The 16,988-nt window shown below is 51.1% G+C and overlaps 9 protein-coding genes across 9 annotated transcripts; 3 read left to right on the forward strand and 6 right to left on the reverse strand.

Annotated features, from left to right (window-relative positions):
- Nucleotides 1-755: 755 nt before the first annotated feature.
- Nucleotides 756-1,876, reverse strand: EDD37DRAFT_614284 (60S ribosomal protein L10-A). Its single transcript, XM_062815526.1, has 3 exons — nucleotides 1,680-1,876; nucleotides 1,467-1,630; nucleotides 756-1,414 (listed from the first exon to the last, which is right to left on the reverse strand). The coding sequence occupies exons 1-3, from the start codon at nucleotides 1,734-1,736 to the stop codon at nucleotides 964-966; spliced, it is 672 nt and encodes a 223-aa protein (XP_062674267.1). The 5' UTR covers nucleotides 1,737-1,876; the 3' UTR covers nucleotides 756-963.
- A 239-nt stretch (nucleotides 1,877-2,115) lies between these two features.
- EDD37DRAFT_614287 (60S ribosomal protein L30) lies at nucleotides 2,116-3,068 on the reverse strand. Its single transcript, XM_062815527.1, has 3 exons — nucleotides 2,858-3,068; nucleotides 2,636-2,790; nucleotides 2,116-2,547 (listed from the first exon to the last, which is right to left on the reverse strand). Exons 1-3 carry the CDS (start codon nucleotides 2,931-2,933, stop codon nucleotides 2,449-2,451), a joined length of 330 nt encoding a protein of 109 aa, XP_062674268.1. The 5' UTR covers nucleotides 2,934-3,068; the 3' UTR covers nucleotides 2,116-2,448.
- Nucleotides 3,069-4,411: 1,343 nt separating this feature from the next.
- EDD37DRAFT_3203 (uncharacterized protein) lies at nucleotides 4,412-5,768 on the forward strand. The gene is made up of 3 exons (XM_062811436.1): nucleotides 4,412-4,497; nucleotides 4,549-5,175; nucleotides 5,229-5,768. The coding sequence occupies exons 2-3, from the start codon at nucleotides 4,756-4,758 to the stop codon at nucleotides 5,526-5,528; spliced, it is 720 nt and encodes a 239-aa protein (XP_062674269.1). The 5' UTR covers nucleotides 4,412-4,497; nucleotides 4,549-4,755; the 3' UTR covers nucleotides 5,529-5,768.
- A 12-nt stretch (nucleotides 5,769-5,780) lies between these two features.
- On the forward strand, nucleotides 5,781-8,066 carry EDD37DRAFT_614290 (uncharacterized protein). The gene has a single exon (XM_062815528.1). It carries the CDS (start codon nucleotides 6,104-6,106, stop codon nucleotides 7,964-7,966), a length of 1,863 nt encoding a protein of 620 aa, XP_062674270.1. The 5' UTR covers nucleotides 5,781-6,103; the 3' UTR covers nucleotides 7,967-8,066.
- On the reverse strand, nucleotides 8,067-9,488 carry EDD37DRAFT_614291 (PLC-like phosphodiesterase). Its single transcript, XM_062815529.1, has one exon. It carries the CDS (start codon nucleotides 9,257-9,259, stop codon nucleotides 8,165-8,167), a length of 1,095 nt encoding a protein of 364 aa, XP_062674271.1. The 5' UTR covers nucleotides 9,260-9,488; the 3' UTR covers nucleotides 8,067-8,164.
- EDD37DRAFT_644185 (uncharacterized protein) lies at nucleotides 9,284-9,593 on the reverse strand (the record flags this gene model as incomplete). Its single annotated transcript, XM_062817470.1, has 2 exons — nucleotides 9,284-9,402; nucleotides 9,467-9,593. The coding sequence occupies 2 exons, from the start codon at nucleotides 9,591-9,593 to the stop codon at nucleotides 9,284-9,286; spliced, it is 246 nt and encodes an 81-aa protein (XP_062674272.1).
- A 646-nt stretch (nucleotides 9,594-10,239) lies between these two features.
- Nucleotides 10,240-11,160, forward strand: EDD37DRAFT_644186 (histidine phosphatase superfamily; the record flags this gene model as incomplete). Its single annotated transcript, XM_062817471.1, has 1 exon — nucleotides 10,240-11,160. One exon carries the CDS (start codon nucleotides 10,240-10,242, stop codon nucleotides 11,158-11,160), a length of 921 nt encoding a protein of 306 aa, XP_062674273.1.
- Nucleotides 11,161-11,670: 510 nt separating this feature from the next.
- On the reverse strand, nucleotides 11,671-15,970 carry EDD37DRAFT_1737 (ubiquitin-protein ligase E3 A). The gene has a single exon (XM_062809883.1). The coding sequence runs from the start codon at nucleotides 15,625-15,627 to the stop codon at nucleotides 11,860-11,862; it is 3,768 nt and encodes a 1,255-aa protein (XP_062674274.1). The 5' UTR covers nucleotides 15,628-15,970; the 3' UTR covers nucleotides 11,671-11,859.
- Nucleotides 15,941-16,925, reverse strand: EDD37DRAFT_1742 (mitochondrial import inner membrane translocase subunit tim-17). Its single transcript, XM_062809895.1, has 3 exons — nucleotides 16,747-16,925; nucleotides 16,353-16,696; nucleotides 15,941-16,304 (listed from the first exon to the last, which is right to left on the reverse strand). Exons 1-3 carry the CDS (start codon nucleotides 16,823-16,825, stop codon nucleotides 16,254-16,256), a joined length of 474 nt encoding a protein of 157 aa, XP_062674275.1. The 5' UTR covers nucleotides 16,826-16,925; the 3' UTR covers nucleotides 15,941-16,253.
- Nucleotides 16,926-16,988: the final 63 nt, after the last annotated feature.

A 16,988-nucleotide genomic window follows, 5' to 3' on the forward strand; every position in this document is an offset into this window, starting at 1 on the left:
GGCTGAAGTCAAAGTAAGGGGGTTTTCGCGATCGTTCAAAAACAAGATAAGTGACAACAGGAGAAATAGAAGTAAAAGCTGGAAGATGAAGAATGTTGGGCAGAAAGCTGAATGAAACAAGAACAGGCCTATGCGCCTGTTGTTGAATTGGTTCTATCAGTTGACATGGTTGACAACCAGAGTAATCCGTGACTGTCCCTGTAAACGGGTGATGGGGCCTGGCTCGGGATGCGCAGCCGCAGCATGACCCATTTACCCATGACGCTCATATGCGAGATACCGTGCAGCGCGCAGTCAAGGGGCCACCCCCCATAGCCTAACGGAGCGAATCTCCTATCTAAACTTGCCCCCAACCATGATCTATCTTCCGCATCATCGTTCGCCTACGGACTTAGGGCTTGGGGCGGCCTATTTCTTACTAAGTAACACTTCCTCTCTATATTTGGCGTCGTAACACGCCCGTTTACTCTACAGCTTGCGGCAATCTATCTCGCTCTTTGTAATCTTCGTGGCAATGAGGCTTATAATTGATGCATGCAGCATTTTGGTAAATACTATTACCGCTGCTAGACAATGAATTGCAGCAGTAATATGGCGCACGCAATCTGACGTCTGAATTATGGCATGCACTGTTTTCGACTTTGACTCATAACCGGAACATTTATTATCTAGCCTGGCAAGATGCAATGCAAGACTTCGGATCATTTTCGTCACTTTGCAATGTACCTGTGGTGATCCATGACTTGCAGTTGGGCGATCGCAGATGTTTCCCATTCGTTACAACCGTGCGTCCGGATAAAATGCAATACATTGATTTTTTGGGTGGAACTTCGCATTTCTCATTCAGGACGAGGTCGATTGTAGGCATGTAAAATGACATCCCTCGCCCGTCTATCTCCGTATGCTAGCTATGCCATCACTCAAAGATGCGCCTTTCCCGTTTCATTCCAGACATTGAACAATCTAAGCCTCGCTGGCAACTTCGTAAGCGCCAGGGAATCGTTTCAGGTTCTGCTCAATGTTGCCTCTTTCACGGTGGAATTGAACGTAGGCACCATCTTGGAGAAGGCGACCTTCCGTCTTCAACTTGATGTACTCCTCACGTCGAATAGGTGTGAAACCCCAGTTCTTGCTGACGATGATCTTTTGGCGACCAGGGAACTTGTACATGGATCGTCGGAGAGCCTCGACGGCGGTGGCACGGTGAGTGTCTCGGGTTCGGACGGACAGAAGGATCTGACCGATATTGACACGGGCGACGGTTCCTTGTGGCTTTCCCCAAGCACCTCTCATTCCAGTCTGAAGTCTATCGGCACCAGCGCAAGACAACATCTTGTTGATTCGGACGACGTGGTAGGGGTGGGCTCGGACTCTCATGTGGAAACCTTCTTTGCCGGCGATCTTGACCAAATATCTGATGTATTGTTAATGATTTTTGCACCCTCCTGTCATGTAGTAATACGCACTTGTTGGCGCAGATACGCGCAGCCTCGAGGGCTTCGGAACTCAATTGTTCGTACTCATTGGAAACCATGTGCACGCAAAGAGGGAATTCGTCGACATTGGCACGCTTTCGTCCGAGATCGAAGATTCGGATCTTGGGGTCTGGGACACCACGGTTGAATCGAGACTTGTCGCCATTAGTAGATACTGATTAGGGTCTGAAATGAAGTACATACCTTCGGGTAAGGTTTGTTCTTGCAGTAACGGTAGCAGCGAGCAGGTCTTCTGGCCATTTTGACGGTTGTGATAGATCCTGCACTTCTTGCGAACGATGATGGTGATGAAGGAAGAAGTTGAGCAAGAGGATGATTTAAGGTGGCTTTGCCTTCACAGTTCAGTGCTTAGAAATCCACAGAACTCACGAAAGTGCCAAGCCGCAAGAAGGCAAACCCTACTTTCCCTTTTTGGTCAACCACTGAAATCGGCATCAAATAAAGCCGGCAACCGTGGGGATGATCACGTGTGGCATCGGTCTTAGACGCGCGATTCTGCGCCTTGAACGGTTGGGCGAGGTTGGCTCCAGAATACAAGTCATTTAGGTCATGCTCAGTGTGTGGGAGTCTAAAATCCTCGGGAAACAGAAAGGCTTTCTGTGGAAGCACTTAGGACGCTTCCACAGAATACTATTACTGGCTGTTCACGTAAGGACGAAAGGAGAGTACCAAATAGAGATTCCGCAGAGAGGACATGGAACGTCTAGTCTCTCACAAATAATCAATTGTAAGGCAAGAAAAGCATTGCATGGTTGATGTGACCGAGTGAAGCATGCTCATTGAATTTGACTGAATACTGCCATCTCTTCCGTAACGACTTGCCTCCGCTGATGGTCACAAGGACCACACTGGTCTGCAATTTCCTTGCGACTGGTCGTCCTCGAACCTATGCATCGAAGGCACCGCATGAATCGCAGCATAATGAATATGTCTGAGGAGGACCCTGGTCTGCTCATGAGGTACCAGCACCCAGAATATCCGAGTCACCAGCATCGAGGACAGCCATGGTAGAGCATCGGTACAGCTTTCCGCAGGCAGTTCCGAGTTCAATCTAGACGAGAAAGTATCACAGGTCAGCCGTAATCCCTCCAAAGCGTGGAAGAGCTTCTTCGCAGGGTCTTGTGCTTGTTTTCACTCACGTTGTTTCCGGCAAAGTGATGGACGTTTGTCTTGGAGAGCATAGAGTAGTACTCGAGTTCGCTCTTGACAAGGGGCGGGGTGTTGGCAGCGATGATGATCAATTTGGCCTTTCCACTGCGGAGAGTCTTCAAGGTCGACTTGTATCCCAGAGTCACTGCAAGCAGGAGTCAGTAAATCTCAAGGAAAGGCCGCAACTGCGTCTGGGAGGACAGTAGACCAACCTTTGCCGGACTTCATCACAAGCGCCAGGCGCGAGTTGATGGAGTCGGTAGACTTCTTTGCCTTCTTTGGTGCCATCGTTGCGCTCTACTTGTTGTAAGTAAGTAGGATGTGTGGTTGAATGCGCTCCGGCGGTATGTGGTTGATGTTGAGAAGTCGGGCGCAGGCTGGAAGTCTCTTCGGTCAAAATCGTGATCAATGTGTGTAAGTCTTGGCAAATTTGACGGCCGCTTCTGTTGTTGGTACTATTGGTCGAATTGGCAGCTGCGCGGACCCAGTGACCACCCAGCCAGCCAGACCATGCCGCTTTGAAACCTTTTACCCCTGCTCTCACCTCTCTCTTCAACTCAGCCTTGTCTTGACGGTCCCAAATCTACTGCGACTTTGCTATGCGCCTGCTCCCTGACCAAGACCGGTTTCACCGTTGTGAACTTCGACAGGACTGTCCTTGGACCATGTTCATCAGGCTTATTCAGCGTCATGACCCTGCGACCAGTGGACCCTGTTGACGAGCCCACTGTCAGCTTCAGCCTTGATTTTATGTTATGAAAGAGGTAGTTTCGGGTGCCACTAATTTACAGGGAACTTCGCATTCATCATGTACTAAGAAAGACAAGAATATTTAGACTGCGAGAAATCGAGATTAGAGGCTCTGCCACATATTCAAATGTTCTTGTGCGCCTTCCACCCCTCCAAATTCTCCGAACCTCACCGGTCCCCCTTCTTGATCATGCAATGTGTCCAGACCAGTTGTTCTGGATTGCTCAGCCCGATCTTGACCACGGATCCGAGACATCAACAAGCGATGGTGGTATCCCAATTTAAGCCTTGTCACAACTCCGCACCTGTTGTCTTGTTGGCACTCTCAGTGGTGCTCAAGTTGTCCAGATTTATGTGTCGCAGAAGAAACCGTCGGTGAAAAGACCCAACAAAGAGTTGAAAGGCTTCACCAAGGTGGCTCTCGGGGCAGGAGAGAAGAAGACGGCCGAGGTGCGGCTGAGTTTGAAATACGCTACTAGCTTCTGGGACGAACGTAAGGACTCCTGGTTGATGGAGAAGGATACCTTTGATGTCCTGGTCGGATCGAGCTCGAATGACGAGGCAATGTTGAGTGATTCTTTCGAGATATCTGCGGCCCGATCATGGAAAGGACTATAATGGGTTAGGTCAGTCAGTTTAGGAGAAAGCCAACACAATGGCCTCCGTAGTGACCAGAGCGGCCTCCGCAGTAAAAAGTCCAAGATCAATGAAAGAAAATACATCAGGCTTTCAGTGAAGTGCTACTGCCCTGACAGAATGCACTTGGTGACATACAGCTTTGCACTTTTTGGATCTTCTCCTCCTTAGATACAACAACATTGCGAACCGTGTCTCATTCTTCCGAGTCCATCTTATCCGACGTCAAACCTTTCTGTGCGACCTCAACGCGGCCGGTTCCGCCCATATCGATTCGAGTCCACTAGATCCTCTACCTTCCACGTTTACAACATGGCGCGCTTATCACGGCACATATGGCCTTTCCTCATCATCGCATTCTTTGGTCTGTACCAGTTGTTGGTGTGGTCGTGGTGCTCTGTCAAAGCCAATTGCGCTCTCACGGAGGGAATGTCGTTCTGGGTGTCAACTTGGGAATGACTCAAGTGTAAGTTTCCCTGATTGCCTTGTCTAGAACACGCTGATCATTTCCGTGAAGGACGGTCGCATGTATGGACACGCATGATATTCCGCGGCCTATTGCACGGTTAGAGGGCAATGAAGCTTACAAGGCATACATGTCGGGCACACTGGACTCGTCGGAACATGCTGAGTGAGTACCATTCGACGTGCCTACCAAGTTTTTCAGAGTTGCCATGTCGGGCTATGCTGATAGTATGCTTTTGGCAGACTATGGAGTGGACCCATGCCACCCAAGCTTGCTCCCGATGAGCAAGAGAAACAACTTGCTGCATATCTCTTCGCCGACGTCCTTCGAAATGTCACGCAGACAGCTGCAAAGATTGTTGGCGAGCCCACCAAGATTGGTGTGATAGCCGTACCCCACCGTGTCAATCGGGCAACCTGGAACTCCATCACGGTCGCGTCACACGAAGTCGGTGGCGCTTTCGGAGATCGGGGCTTGCTTCGTAACGACATGTCCATGGCTGCAACCGGCTATATTCCAGAACACTGCATCGCCAAGCACTCATACCGAGGAGACGAAGGTGGTGAATACTTTGTACTGGTCGTCAACCGTGATGCTCATCGTTTTGAGGTTGCAACAGTGGACCTTTCAGATTTCGGTGCAAGCTTTGAAAGATATAAGGAGGTTGTTCAGACTCGAGTAGGTATCAGACGCACCGTACCTTGATTTAGCGCACTAACTCTGTTCCTTAGCCGGACATGACAGACTTCAACACAAACCAAGATAAAGGAGCCCTGCATAATGCTATCCAGGAACTGCTCAAAGAACATCGCGCAAATCCGACGTGGCGAGGGCCTCCAAACGAAATTGCAGCTATCATCGTAGTGGGAGAGATGAGCCCCAAGGCCATGTCGCAAATCTCGTCCACTATCGCTTCTGCTCTCCCAGAGCACAAGGACAAGATCCAGACTCAAGACTCAGAATATAAAGCTGCTTTCGGAGCTGTTTGTCATGGATACCAGATCCTCACGCACTACCCAGATGACGATTGAGGTGGCTATGAGTTGAGATAGATGTTGCTTCATTACAGGACATCATTGGCGGGAACTCTCTAAAGACACAGTGGGTATGCGGTTGTGGGCTGACGCTTTCGATGACCATACATTGCAAGTTGGATTAACGGAAGGGATGGAAGGGTTCAGGGGACAAACCTGGCTGCATGTATTTTCCAAATACCGGGCACCCCAACGACAGTAATGCTTAGTAATTCCTGACATAACGGAACCAGGAACAGCCAAAGGTACCTCCAAATGCCAACGGTCGACTGAACTTCTAGGGAGTCGATCATAACAGACCCCACCAATTCCGGCGATTCCTGCATCCTCGGGTTTGGCACACCCAAACTTGTTACTTGACACAGCCTCGCTTCCACGAACTCAATACCCACATTTTGGCTAATCTCTCAGCTGGAACCTGTTTCGCAAGTCCAGGACTATTTAATTAACGGCTGAGAATCATCATTGCCCATCAACATTATCCTGTCATCATTGCCACGACCCCATGTCACTTTTAAATTCCTCGAGTCAAAGCGCCCTTCGCAGCCAATATACAATCATTACAATCAACAATGTCGACTGCGAATTCTAGAAAACCACTGTTCAATTCCTCTACTACCCGCGACCCCAATGAGAATATCCCCAGACGGCCGTCGGTTCCAAGTGCTACGGGTCAAGGTCTTGCACGCTCTCCCTCCGTCAGACAGACGAGACCGCTCCGCAAACCGACTGTACGAATGAGCAATTCCTCTCCCGCGGGCGACGCCGAAACAGACAATGAAGAAGCCAAATCGGCAAATGCTCAATTGATCGCGGATCTCAAAGAGCAGGTTGATCGTGCCGAACAAGCCTCGGAGCAATACAGAAGACAGTTGGAGGTCATGCAACAACGTCTTGATGAGGTAGCGGCGGAGCAGACAACTGCCGAAGAGCGCGATTACCAGCGCCAAACGGACCTCGACCGTCTGAAAGCACAGATCAAAGACTCTGAAAGACAATACCGAGAGCTGGAGGTGACATATAATGAAGATAAAGATACATTCTTGCAAGAGCGAGGAAGGCAAGCCCGCAGAGAAGCAGAACTCCAGTCTGTCATCAGCAGGTTGAATGAGACACTGCGTACTCGGAGCGCAGACAAACTGACCGCGAGTCGCTTGGGTTCGAGACATGCCGACTCGGACGACCAAGATATTATTGCGCCAATGCCAGGTGAAAATGTCGGTACCCTCAGTGGTGACAACTCAAGCCAGGATTTGAATCGCATCCTGGAAGAAAAAGACGGGGCGATTGAAGCCCTCCAATTTGACCTCGCGGAAGCACAACTGAGGCTGGCCGATCAAGAGCACATGGGTGACGGTCGCCTTCAAGCCATGGAGAAGGCCATCATGGAGATTAAGATGCAAAACGCACGACTTGTGGAAGAGAATGAAAGTTTCCAGATGCTTCTGACCGAGAAGACGCTAAAAGGAGACTTTTTGCACGGCCAACATGCTCAAGAAGATATCAGTGGTCTGAGTAGTCTCGCAGAAGAACTTGAGTCTTCCGGAGAGGCTACCGAAGGACAGACCGACTCATACAGAAAACTTGAGGCGGAGTACAAGGCTCTGCATGAGGAAAAGAATGCCCTCAAGTTGTACATCGACAAGATCATCGGTCGCATGCTCATCCAACCGGGCTTTGAGCATATCTTCACAGATCAGGACGAAGCACCCACACCTCCTACAAAACCCGCTACAGTGGAAAAGGCACTTCCTGCCGTGCCAGACCAGCAAACATCAGATTTTGCTGCAGCAAACCCATCAGTGGGTGTGACCGGATTCCTGCAGCGAGCTCGGTCGGTAGTGTCACGACCCGGTGGGGGTAAAGCGCGGCCAATGTCGTACGCACAACCGTCCGGACATACACCACCACCTCCTTCAGCAAATGAGAATCCCGTGACCGCGCCGAGAATACCGATCAATCGAGAGCGAGGACACCGTCGGGCAAGATCTGATCAAGCCCAGACCGACATGGCGGCGGCTGCAGTTGTCCATCAAATGAATCGGGCGTCAACCTTTCGCACTACCTCTGGAGGGCCACTGAGTCCAGGCCTCCGACCACTCAGTCCTCAACTGGGACAAAGACGTGGTTCAGGCTACTTTCCACCGCGTACGCCGTCCGCTGGTAGACGTGATGGTAGTTCCGCCAATAGCGTGACCAGTGAGCACAGCGACGAGCAGAAGTCGAACACGGATGGAAGCTCCGTTGCGCCTGTGACGGCCGCGACGCCTCAGAATCAGGCGAATATCCCTGGGGCAGTGATGAAGCAGAGCCAGTTGCGTCCACTACGTCTCGTACAAAAGCAGGACGAGGAGGAGGAGATGATGAAGCGGGCGCACCGGGGAAGTTGGATGGGCTGGTTGCGAGGGAGCACAATCGAGGCTCAAAACGAATAGATTCTGGTTCACAGGTGATACCCATTATGCTGGAAGCCCGTACATCGTTAACTGTACGGAATTTGGACAAGATAGACAGATACATTGCGAAGAAGCTTATTCTTTCATTCATTCACAATTGAGTCCCCCTGTCCCTACTATGCAATAAGCCAATCCCAAGACATATTAACACTTTTTCCATGTTCGATATAACAATCCCTAACACTGCGTGTTATAGAACCTGGTCAATCCAATGGCCATGGCCGTCAAGAAGTCGTCACTAGCAATATTGTCAATCATGATGATATTTGGTAGTCCTGACTTCTCTGCCACCCAAGTGATAGGCCCAGTATACGGGACAGTGCCACCGGCCTGGGCGAGGAAACGATTGAAGTAGTCCGCTGATTCCCTTAGAGTTGGCCCGCCAAAGGCAGACTCGAAAATCTCGTACGTGCCCATAGTATGCGTCCAAGATAGAAGAAATAATTGTGCCGAGTTATCCGGCTTAGCGGTCTGAGCGATGAGTTTCGTATACTGGTCTTTCTGCATAGTGGCCAGCTCCGTAGTGTCGGCGTAGCTGTTGTACACGGGAAACTGCGTGCTCGAGTAGAAACCCTTGCCCTGGAACCCGTTAGTCTTGAGCCAGCTCGTATCCCGTTCGTCGCAGACGATCACCACGGCCGGACCGGTACTGATAAAGTCAGAAAGCGGTAACTTGGTGATAACGCTATGGCTATGACCAGTATATAGATGCTTCAACGTCTTTTCGAATGTGGATAGTAAACTGCTATACTGAGCGTCAGTAAAGGCTTCATACCCTGCGTCGGTATTTAGGGTCTGGCTAAGCTCGAGAATAATGAGTTCCTTATAACCCTTGGCCGTGAATCGATTGATATCGGAGATAATATCGGCTATGGATTCGCCGTTAGCACCGAGCCTGTCTTTATAGTGGTTCGTATAGAATTGGCCGTGAGATATCGAGGGACGAATATCAAACCATCGAGCCCCTGCGTAGAGTTGACCAGTAATATTCAACGTCTGAGTCTGGGTGTCGGCAGCGTCTCCTAAATGCGCGTTATTGATCTCAGACATTCCTGCGTCGTGCGAGCCGGGCATCACTATATCCTGTAGTGTTAAACATCCGATATATGGCAGATTTTTGGCCATCCAGTCGGTTGGAGGGTTGTTGCCAACTAGCTGCTTCTCCTTACCAACGAGGATAAATGGAGACCATGCTTCATCGGTTAAGGGAATACTTATGACCGAGCTTTTGGCGTTATTCTCAATGCCATATTTGTCGAGCTTGGCTTGCATAGAATACGAGCCATCAGAGACAGCCTATTTGAGGTTGATGACGGGGTCCGCGCCGCCGTCCCAGGTGAACGGCCATTGCACGGCGGCGACGGCGACGGCGTCGGCCTGGCCGTCAACAATAATCTCAGCTTCAAATGTATGCCCTAATAAGACCCGCGTGAGTGCTGGGAACTCGCGTCGTTTTCATAAAGTTAGGCGTTACGGTACCTGATGCGAGGGTTTTTGGGAAAACCCATTCTGTCAGTCCTGCGGCTCCTGCCGTCTTTGATTTCCCAACGTAGGTCCACTCATATGGGGTAAAGTTGATAATCGACAGGTTTGTTGATATAGACATTTTGCCGAATGCTCTGTCTTTCTGTCCATTGTTGCCCCTTCGAGTGCTTGTTATATAATATAGGTCTCAAACGTACGTCTAGAACCTCGTCGTCGATAGAGCAACTACTGAAGGTTTCGTTGTCGGGCACAACCTCATGGTAGGTTCGATACTCGGGTCTGTGCATCGAACTGGTGTTTGTGCGATGAGAGCGTCTGACACTTACTGTATTTTGGCTAACGTTCAGACCATCTGTCACGGTCTGATAGAAATGCGAACAAGATAGATGTTCTGACCCAGGAAATGGTGCGAGAATCCTTTGTACGCATCTTGTCTCGCAGCACTGTGTTTACGGAAAACCCCAAACGACGTATTTCCGAGCATTACTGAGGCATTTCGCGGCTCCGGCGGTGAAAGGCGGGGATGTTTTTCCCATCTCGGATCTGCGTCACTTATTTTTTTGTGACTAGTTTGGTTTCCGAGTCATTGCTTCACTTCCCAAGTCCTAATATAATAACACATCCTTACTCCCTTATAGATCTTCCTTCTTTTCCTAGATTTACTTCTACTCTCCGTCATAATCAGCACCACGGGCTCTTTCTACCAAAAGCCTCATCCTTGCACTTCCACCCCACCCTCTACAACCAGTGCTTGACCCCCCATCACAATGCCATCCCAACCACGAATCCACCTCGTCCGCCACGCCCAGGGCTTCCACAATCTGGGCTCTGAATTCCACTCGCTCCCCGACCCCCGTCTCACACCGCTCGGCGAAGAGCAATGCGCAAAGCTACAACAACAGCACTTCCCCCCATCCCTACAACGCACCATCTCCCTCGTAACCGCCTCTCCACTATGCCGCACCCTCCACACAGCATGGCTTGTCTTCCAACCGGCCCTAAGTAACGGCAAATGCCAGCCCTCCATCCTCGCTGTCCCCGACGCCCAAGAAACAAGCGACTACCCGTGCGATACCGGCAGCGATGTCCCCGTCCTGCAAAAGATCTGCGCCGACCAAAACTGGAAAGTCGATCTCAGTCTCGTGAAGGAGGGATGGAACATCAAGACACGCAACAACCGGTACTCCCCCGCCAGCGATGCCATTAAACTTCGCGCCCGCGACACTCGCCGACTTCTCCGCGAGAAAGCCCGCGCGCTTGCCGCTAACGGTGACGACGATGTCGAGATTGTCCTGGTAGCGCACGGCGGATACCTGCACTACCTGACGGACGACTGGGAAGACGCCAACAAACTCTCCGGCACAGGCTGGGAGAACTGCGAAACCCGCACGTACGTGTTCGAGGGCGACGTCAACGCAGACGACGAGCAAGCCTGGTTCACCGAGACCATGGACTCGCGGAAACGACGTGGTGTTTCCCACCCTATGCCCAACCACGACAAACAAGCGGAGCTATTCAACTTGTGCATGCAAGGCTGGGAGGACCAAGGCCTACAACGACCAGATAAATTGCCGGCCGAGGACGAGGCCAGCCAACCTCTTGACGAGGAGGAGCGTACTGGCCAGGAACCCGCGGCGAAGAACATGTATGTCGACAAGAAGACCGGCGAAGTTGAAGTCATGGCATGAAATGTGTCTTCCTGCTCGGCTCAAAACGCTGTCGGCTTGCCGTGTCCAATGTCAAACCCGTTTACGTTGCGCTGCAACTGCACGTTTGACTCCGATGGGTCTATGGTACAGTTGCAGATTCAACCCCTGGATGTTGGTATAAGCAGATTCGACCTCGATCGGTCCAACCCTTATGATCACACAGTGACCTTCACATGGCTTTGGTACAAGGGGCAAATTCGACAGATCGGGAGATTACATATTAAGCGTTGGTGGGAAAGCATGGCTTGGTCGATAGGAAGCAAGGTGCAAGATGTTAGACGAGCATGAAGGTTAGACAATAGATAGAGGGGACCTCCCTTGGTTCACAGCGTGCTTGAGACGATAGATACAGAAAGACAGGCTTTGATGCATTGGATACGAATCATGCCCCGATTAGACCTAGAAATGAGAGATGAAAGATACCTACGACATAGACCGGCAATCAGGTTGCAGAATAATAAGGAAAGAGTTCAGCACTGCTTGTATGATCGCGAATCTTAAGACTCGCGAATGGATATTTTGAAACTGTAGGCAAGCAGAAAGAGATCGATTTCGCCCGCTGAACGCTCCAGCCGCTGGAAAAGCATAATTATTCAACCCACCATGTCCATACCTAGGTATGCATGTAGAACGCCCTTGATTAAGCCCCGTATGCCGTATCGTCCTGCGCGTCTGGGTCTACAACGCTCCAAACCCGAAACAATTCTCAATAGCCTTAGTCAACTTCTCCCTCAGAATCTCTCGGCTCGAGTACTGCGGCAACAACAACCGGCCGTAGCACGTACTGCTTTGGGGCAAACGATTATCATCATCCCCATTTTTCTGGATGTGGAATTGTATACTAATCAACCCATTCACCGGCACGCGGTCGCTTGCCGTAACAAATAGCAGCAATTGGCGGTGTTGTTCCGGACTCATGCTGCGTACAACGTGCCAGAAATCAACGATCGTGGACGAATTGACGCAATATGGGTCCTCGTACAGGACCGTCTTCTGAAGCTCGTCGATATCGATCTCGACATGCCCTTCAATCACAGTCTTGAGAGCTTCAGGCGTGAATATCGACAACGCCGTACGGTCCAAGCACGTATAAAAGCCCTTGGCGAACGCTTCGTACTGCGCTTGGATTGACTTGTGCGTCAGCCACAGGACATAGTCTTTCACATATTGTCCACGGTTGGCGTTGGTGACCAACGCAGCTTCATCCTCGAGTAAGTCACTGTCGAGACTCTGGGGCGTGGAGATGCCTTTGAGGTCGACCGACGACGATCGTCTCAGCACAGGAACCACTGTTGGTTTGAGGTCCGGTGATGACTGGATGGGCGGAGTAAGTGAAGGCTCGATCGGCAATTCGAAGGATGTCGACTTCGCCTTCTCCTTGCCTTTCTTGCTCATACGCGATTTTGTTGCTGGCCATAGATCATCACGCCCAGCTTTCTCCATGTCCACGGACACCCTGTTCGCACAAAGCTCATAGCTGAACTCGTAAGTCCTGCCAATCACATCCCCGACATCTCCCTCGGACCAGTCTAATAGAGTCTGCAGGCCTCTGGCGAGGTCGGGCCAGCCGTCAACGATGTGCTCCAATTTCTTCACCTTAAGACCCAGCAGCTTGCGATAAAATGCCAGCGGAAATGTGACCGGCACGGTGATGCCGTTGTAAACAGCAATCGACATCAATATACCAAGGGCTTCAAATTTGTAGAGAGGCTCAAATGAGCCAGGCTGAAACCACACCATTCTCGTCGTGCCGTCAACCGTGAACATGCCATATTCGGGTCTGAGAGCTTCCGCAAACACTACGCGGAAGAACTCTTGCTGCACCCCACCGTAGTCAACTCCATCTTCGCCCTCGTCCTTACCAATACGTACTCGCAGAGGGCGCATTAACTCTCTTCGCTGTCTGCGCCATATTTGATTGATCGCATCACTCAGTATACTGTCCCTTCGTATTGTAAGGACAAAATACCTGGCCATATGAGGTCGCAGTTGCGTCAGCACCTCTTTCACTCCGTAGACCGGGATGTTAGGCAGGAATACGTATTGCCGAGTATCGTTGTACACCAGCTTGGCATTCTCGTATGACTTGCGCATTATGTCGAGGTTGATCGCTCTGAAGTATTGGACAAGCATCCTAGGTTGGAACAAGAATGAGTAGGATAAGATATGTGTCTGTCGAGTGTCTGCTTGAAACGATAGCCATTCCATGGCCATAGACATCCCCTCAAACGTCTCCTCAACAAAGCCCATGCGGAAGATCTCTGGATCCAAGTTTAGACCTTTGCGCTCACGATAAATACCAGCCAGAAGCTCAAGAGCTCCACCTACTGGTCCTGCACGCTGAATGATCGCACGACCGTCCCAAGCTTTAAGCATGACCGTTCTCAGTACTTCGACCAAGGCCGTTCCGACCCAGCTCCTTGGCTGTTTGTTGTCGGCGGTCCGACTTTCGAGCGTGTCACGGTCAAAGCATTCGATCGAGAGTTCGATCACGGTCTTTCTCTGCTTCGACGCAGGCCTCGAACCCTCCATAGCTTCTGACCATTTTGTCACAAGGAGTCGGTGGCTGATCACATCTGTGACAGCATAAAGTAGATGAAGAACAGGCCAGGACTCAAATACGTCCACAACCTTGATCATCTGCTGTCCATAGCGGTAGGGCCCGCGCCAGTCGGTTGTGTCGTCGTTGGAACGCTTTCGCCAGCTCGTATGAGCGCCGCCACGATTCCTCAACCGCGAGAACTGATCAAACAACATGGCTTCTTCCCATCTTTCACCCAAGGGAGCCCTGAACGCCATAGAAGCGATCGACATGAGGGCCACAAAACACATCTCTGCAACTCGGGCGTCGCTCAGAGGCAAGTGATCATCTTCTTCCTTTACTGACTTGCTCGTTCTCATGATGTCTCTCAAGGCATGGGTGTCATCGCAAAAGCTTTCCGGGCCCGTGGCTGATGCTCTCTCTCCACTCTCGCCACTCGACCGGCAACGTTTTCCCGTCGTCCGGTTACGCAGACGGTGAGGTAGAGTATACGAGCGCTGCAAAGCCGTAAACATGCTGCCGAGAACTATATCTCGCGACGCAAAATGGTCCAGAAAGGCGAGGCTTGTTACCAGTGCAGTCACATCCAACCATGTCTTTGTGGCAACTTGTGGCCACGCGCTTGGACTGACACTTGTGTAAGGCGGGCATGGCTTGGACCGACAGTGTATTGCAACGTATCGCGGCACAAAACTCTGCTGAAGATCTCTGACTGAATTGACGAGGCGATCAGGGTCGCTGAAGCAGTATGCAAAGCTCTGCTTGATGAAGGGTCGAAAAATGATCTTGCAAGTATCGGTGCTATGGCTCTGAGGCACATGATGCAGCCAGTGAATGGAACGCCAGCTCAAGGTGCGAAGTGTTCTTCTTGTGAGGAATTGTGCGGGCAGATCCACGGCGTCATTTTCTAGCTCTGTATGCTGATCATTGTTGCCTTGAGTGGCACCAGGGGCGTTGCCATTTTGCAAGGTGTCGGCATAGGCAGCCTGGTGCGTCTCTGTTTCATGCTGGGCGGTCGGGCTGACGGTATCAGACGGATGAGATTGACTTCTCGCCGGTAACAAGGCGAGCAGTCGCAGCGGCAATAGATCGAACAGTGTCTGAGTGAAAGAGGCAATGTCTTTCTTCTCAGAGGGGTGCGGAGGTCTGGATACATCACCGGCTTGATCACTCGTGGGAGCTTCGGCCGATGGTACCTGGTCAAAAGTTTGTTGAGCCAACGGTGCATCGAGAAGGTCCACAGTGCCTTCGCTGGCATCGTCTTCGCCTTGTTCTTTTGTCCACTCCTTGAACCGTCTGCGTGCCTGAACGAGGCTGTCATGGCTCGGCCTGTGTGACACATGCTCGGTTCTCTGTACGTGACTGCCTGCCTCCCCATTGCCATGGTCTGTAACTTGCTGTTTGGCTATAGGTGCGCCTTCATCGCGCTGCCCCTTGGCCTTGTCAAGGCTTCTGCGTCTTCTCTTAGCTGTTGCAGGATCCTGGTACCATGGCACAACTGGCTCATTCGGACAGAGCAAAGCCCGTCCCTTACCACCTTTCATAGACTCTTCGACAAGTTGACATGCCAGCGTCCTTGTGCTCAAGTCTGTATATGGCCTCAGAGGACCGGTGGTATTTCTCTTTCTATAACTCAGGCATGTTGGCGTCGTGCAGTTGATATCCCTGCAGCCGTACTGGATCTGATTGGTATAGCGACGAATCAGCAGGCGAAGTCGGCGCTCACGCTGAGCATGAATATTCGAATAGAGCAATGCCGAGTTTGGGACAGGTATTATATCAGGTAGAACGTCTTCTGGTACGAGAGTGCTGTCGGTGGCCTTCAGGCGGGATGGCCTATCGAGTCGTTCCGGACTCGAGTCCTCCAGGCTGCTGCTCCTAGTAGCGTTCTCTGCATGATGCATCTGGCAAATGGGTTTCAATAGTTAAGATGAAAATCAGATGCGATTAAATAGAACGCCCTATGCATGCATACTGGGAAGCACCGAATGAGAATGTGGATATACAACAATGAGTGTCGCGCGAGCCCATGAAGTGAGATGCGGAGGATCGACAGGCGCCTGTCGCCTTCAGCCTTGTCACCCGTCATTCGCGCTTTCTCGATTACTCGATCACCGGCGCCCACAAGGCAATCGACATCAACTACAAACACTGCCCATTGCGTGGAAAGCACAGCAGAGCACCTGTCATGTTCCATAGTACCCATACAATATATTACAGCCTTGAAGCAAGACATTCAAACCGGCTTTGGCATATAGCACAGCCAAGCTGCGCCGCTCATGAAAGCGTATCTCTAGATACCCGCGTCAGGCTGCTGAGATGAGCTTCCTTCATGTGCTTGTACCTCTGCAGATGCGACTGTGGCACCTCTTTGCCCATTTCTCCGTAACGCCCGCTATGCACAGAAGAACCCTTGGACCACGAGAAGGTGGGAGCTGAGGAGTAGAGAACCGAGTAAGTCAGACTCAACGCTTTGAGGAGAAATCCAAGAAACCTCCTAAATGAAATGTGGAGTAGTGGCCATTTCCAGTCATGCAGCCACAGGTCGAGATTCCGTTGGTGCTGCTCCAGGAGGAGGGATCTGGAGCCGTCAGTTGTCTGTAACAGGTTCCGCCTGCGATAGACTTACATCAAGTCGGGTGTTCTCGGCCATCAGTCGCTGAATACCGATGCCCACACCTTCAATAACAGCCAAAAAGATAGCGCACATAATGGCGCCGTTTCTCGCAGCCTTGTAGCCTCCTCTTACAGCAAGGGCACCACCAGTGAAAAACCCGGCGATGATCGAGTTGTATGGATCTTCCTTCTTTCTGATACCCTTGACAGCGCAATCGAATGTGCTGAATAGGCCACCCCATACACCGAAGTTGCCTCCTGTCACGGGCGCTCGAGCTTTAATGGCTGTAATCATGCCTATCCGTCGCTCTCCGTATGGCGAATTTCTATAACCTTTGATGCCGTGCCATAACGTGCCTGGCCTTATGTCAACCACCTGTCTCCATACTCTTGCTGCAATATCTTACCTCCCAAAGCGCCCATGGAGAAAGCTCCACCAAAATCTGATAGCGCTACCCAAGGGCATGGGTCTCGAGAATGATCCATCGTGGAGGAGGTATGTCAAATAGTAGCCGGCCGCAGGGACAACCGCTCGGAGTAGTTCGCTGTGGTCGTGCAGGATGCGCCAGATGCGTAGGAAATGAGGACCGATGAATGGCAGACGGCGATGGCGCAGGCAAAAACTTTCAGAGATACTCTGTCGGAACAA

Source organism: Exophiala viscosa, assembly GCF_022695815.1.
Source record: "Exophiala viscosa unplaced genomic scaffold EDD37scaffold_1, whole genome shotgun sequence".
Taxonomy (NCBI): Eukaryota; Fungi; Ascomycota; class Eurotiomycetes; order Chaetothyriales; family Herpotrichiellaceae; genus Exophiala; species Exophiala viscosa.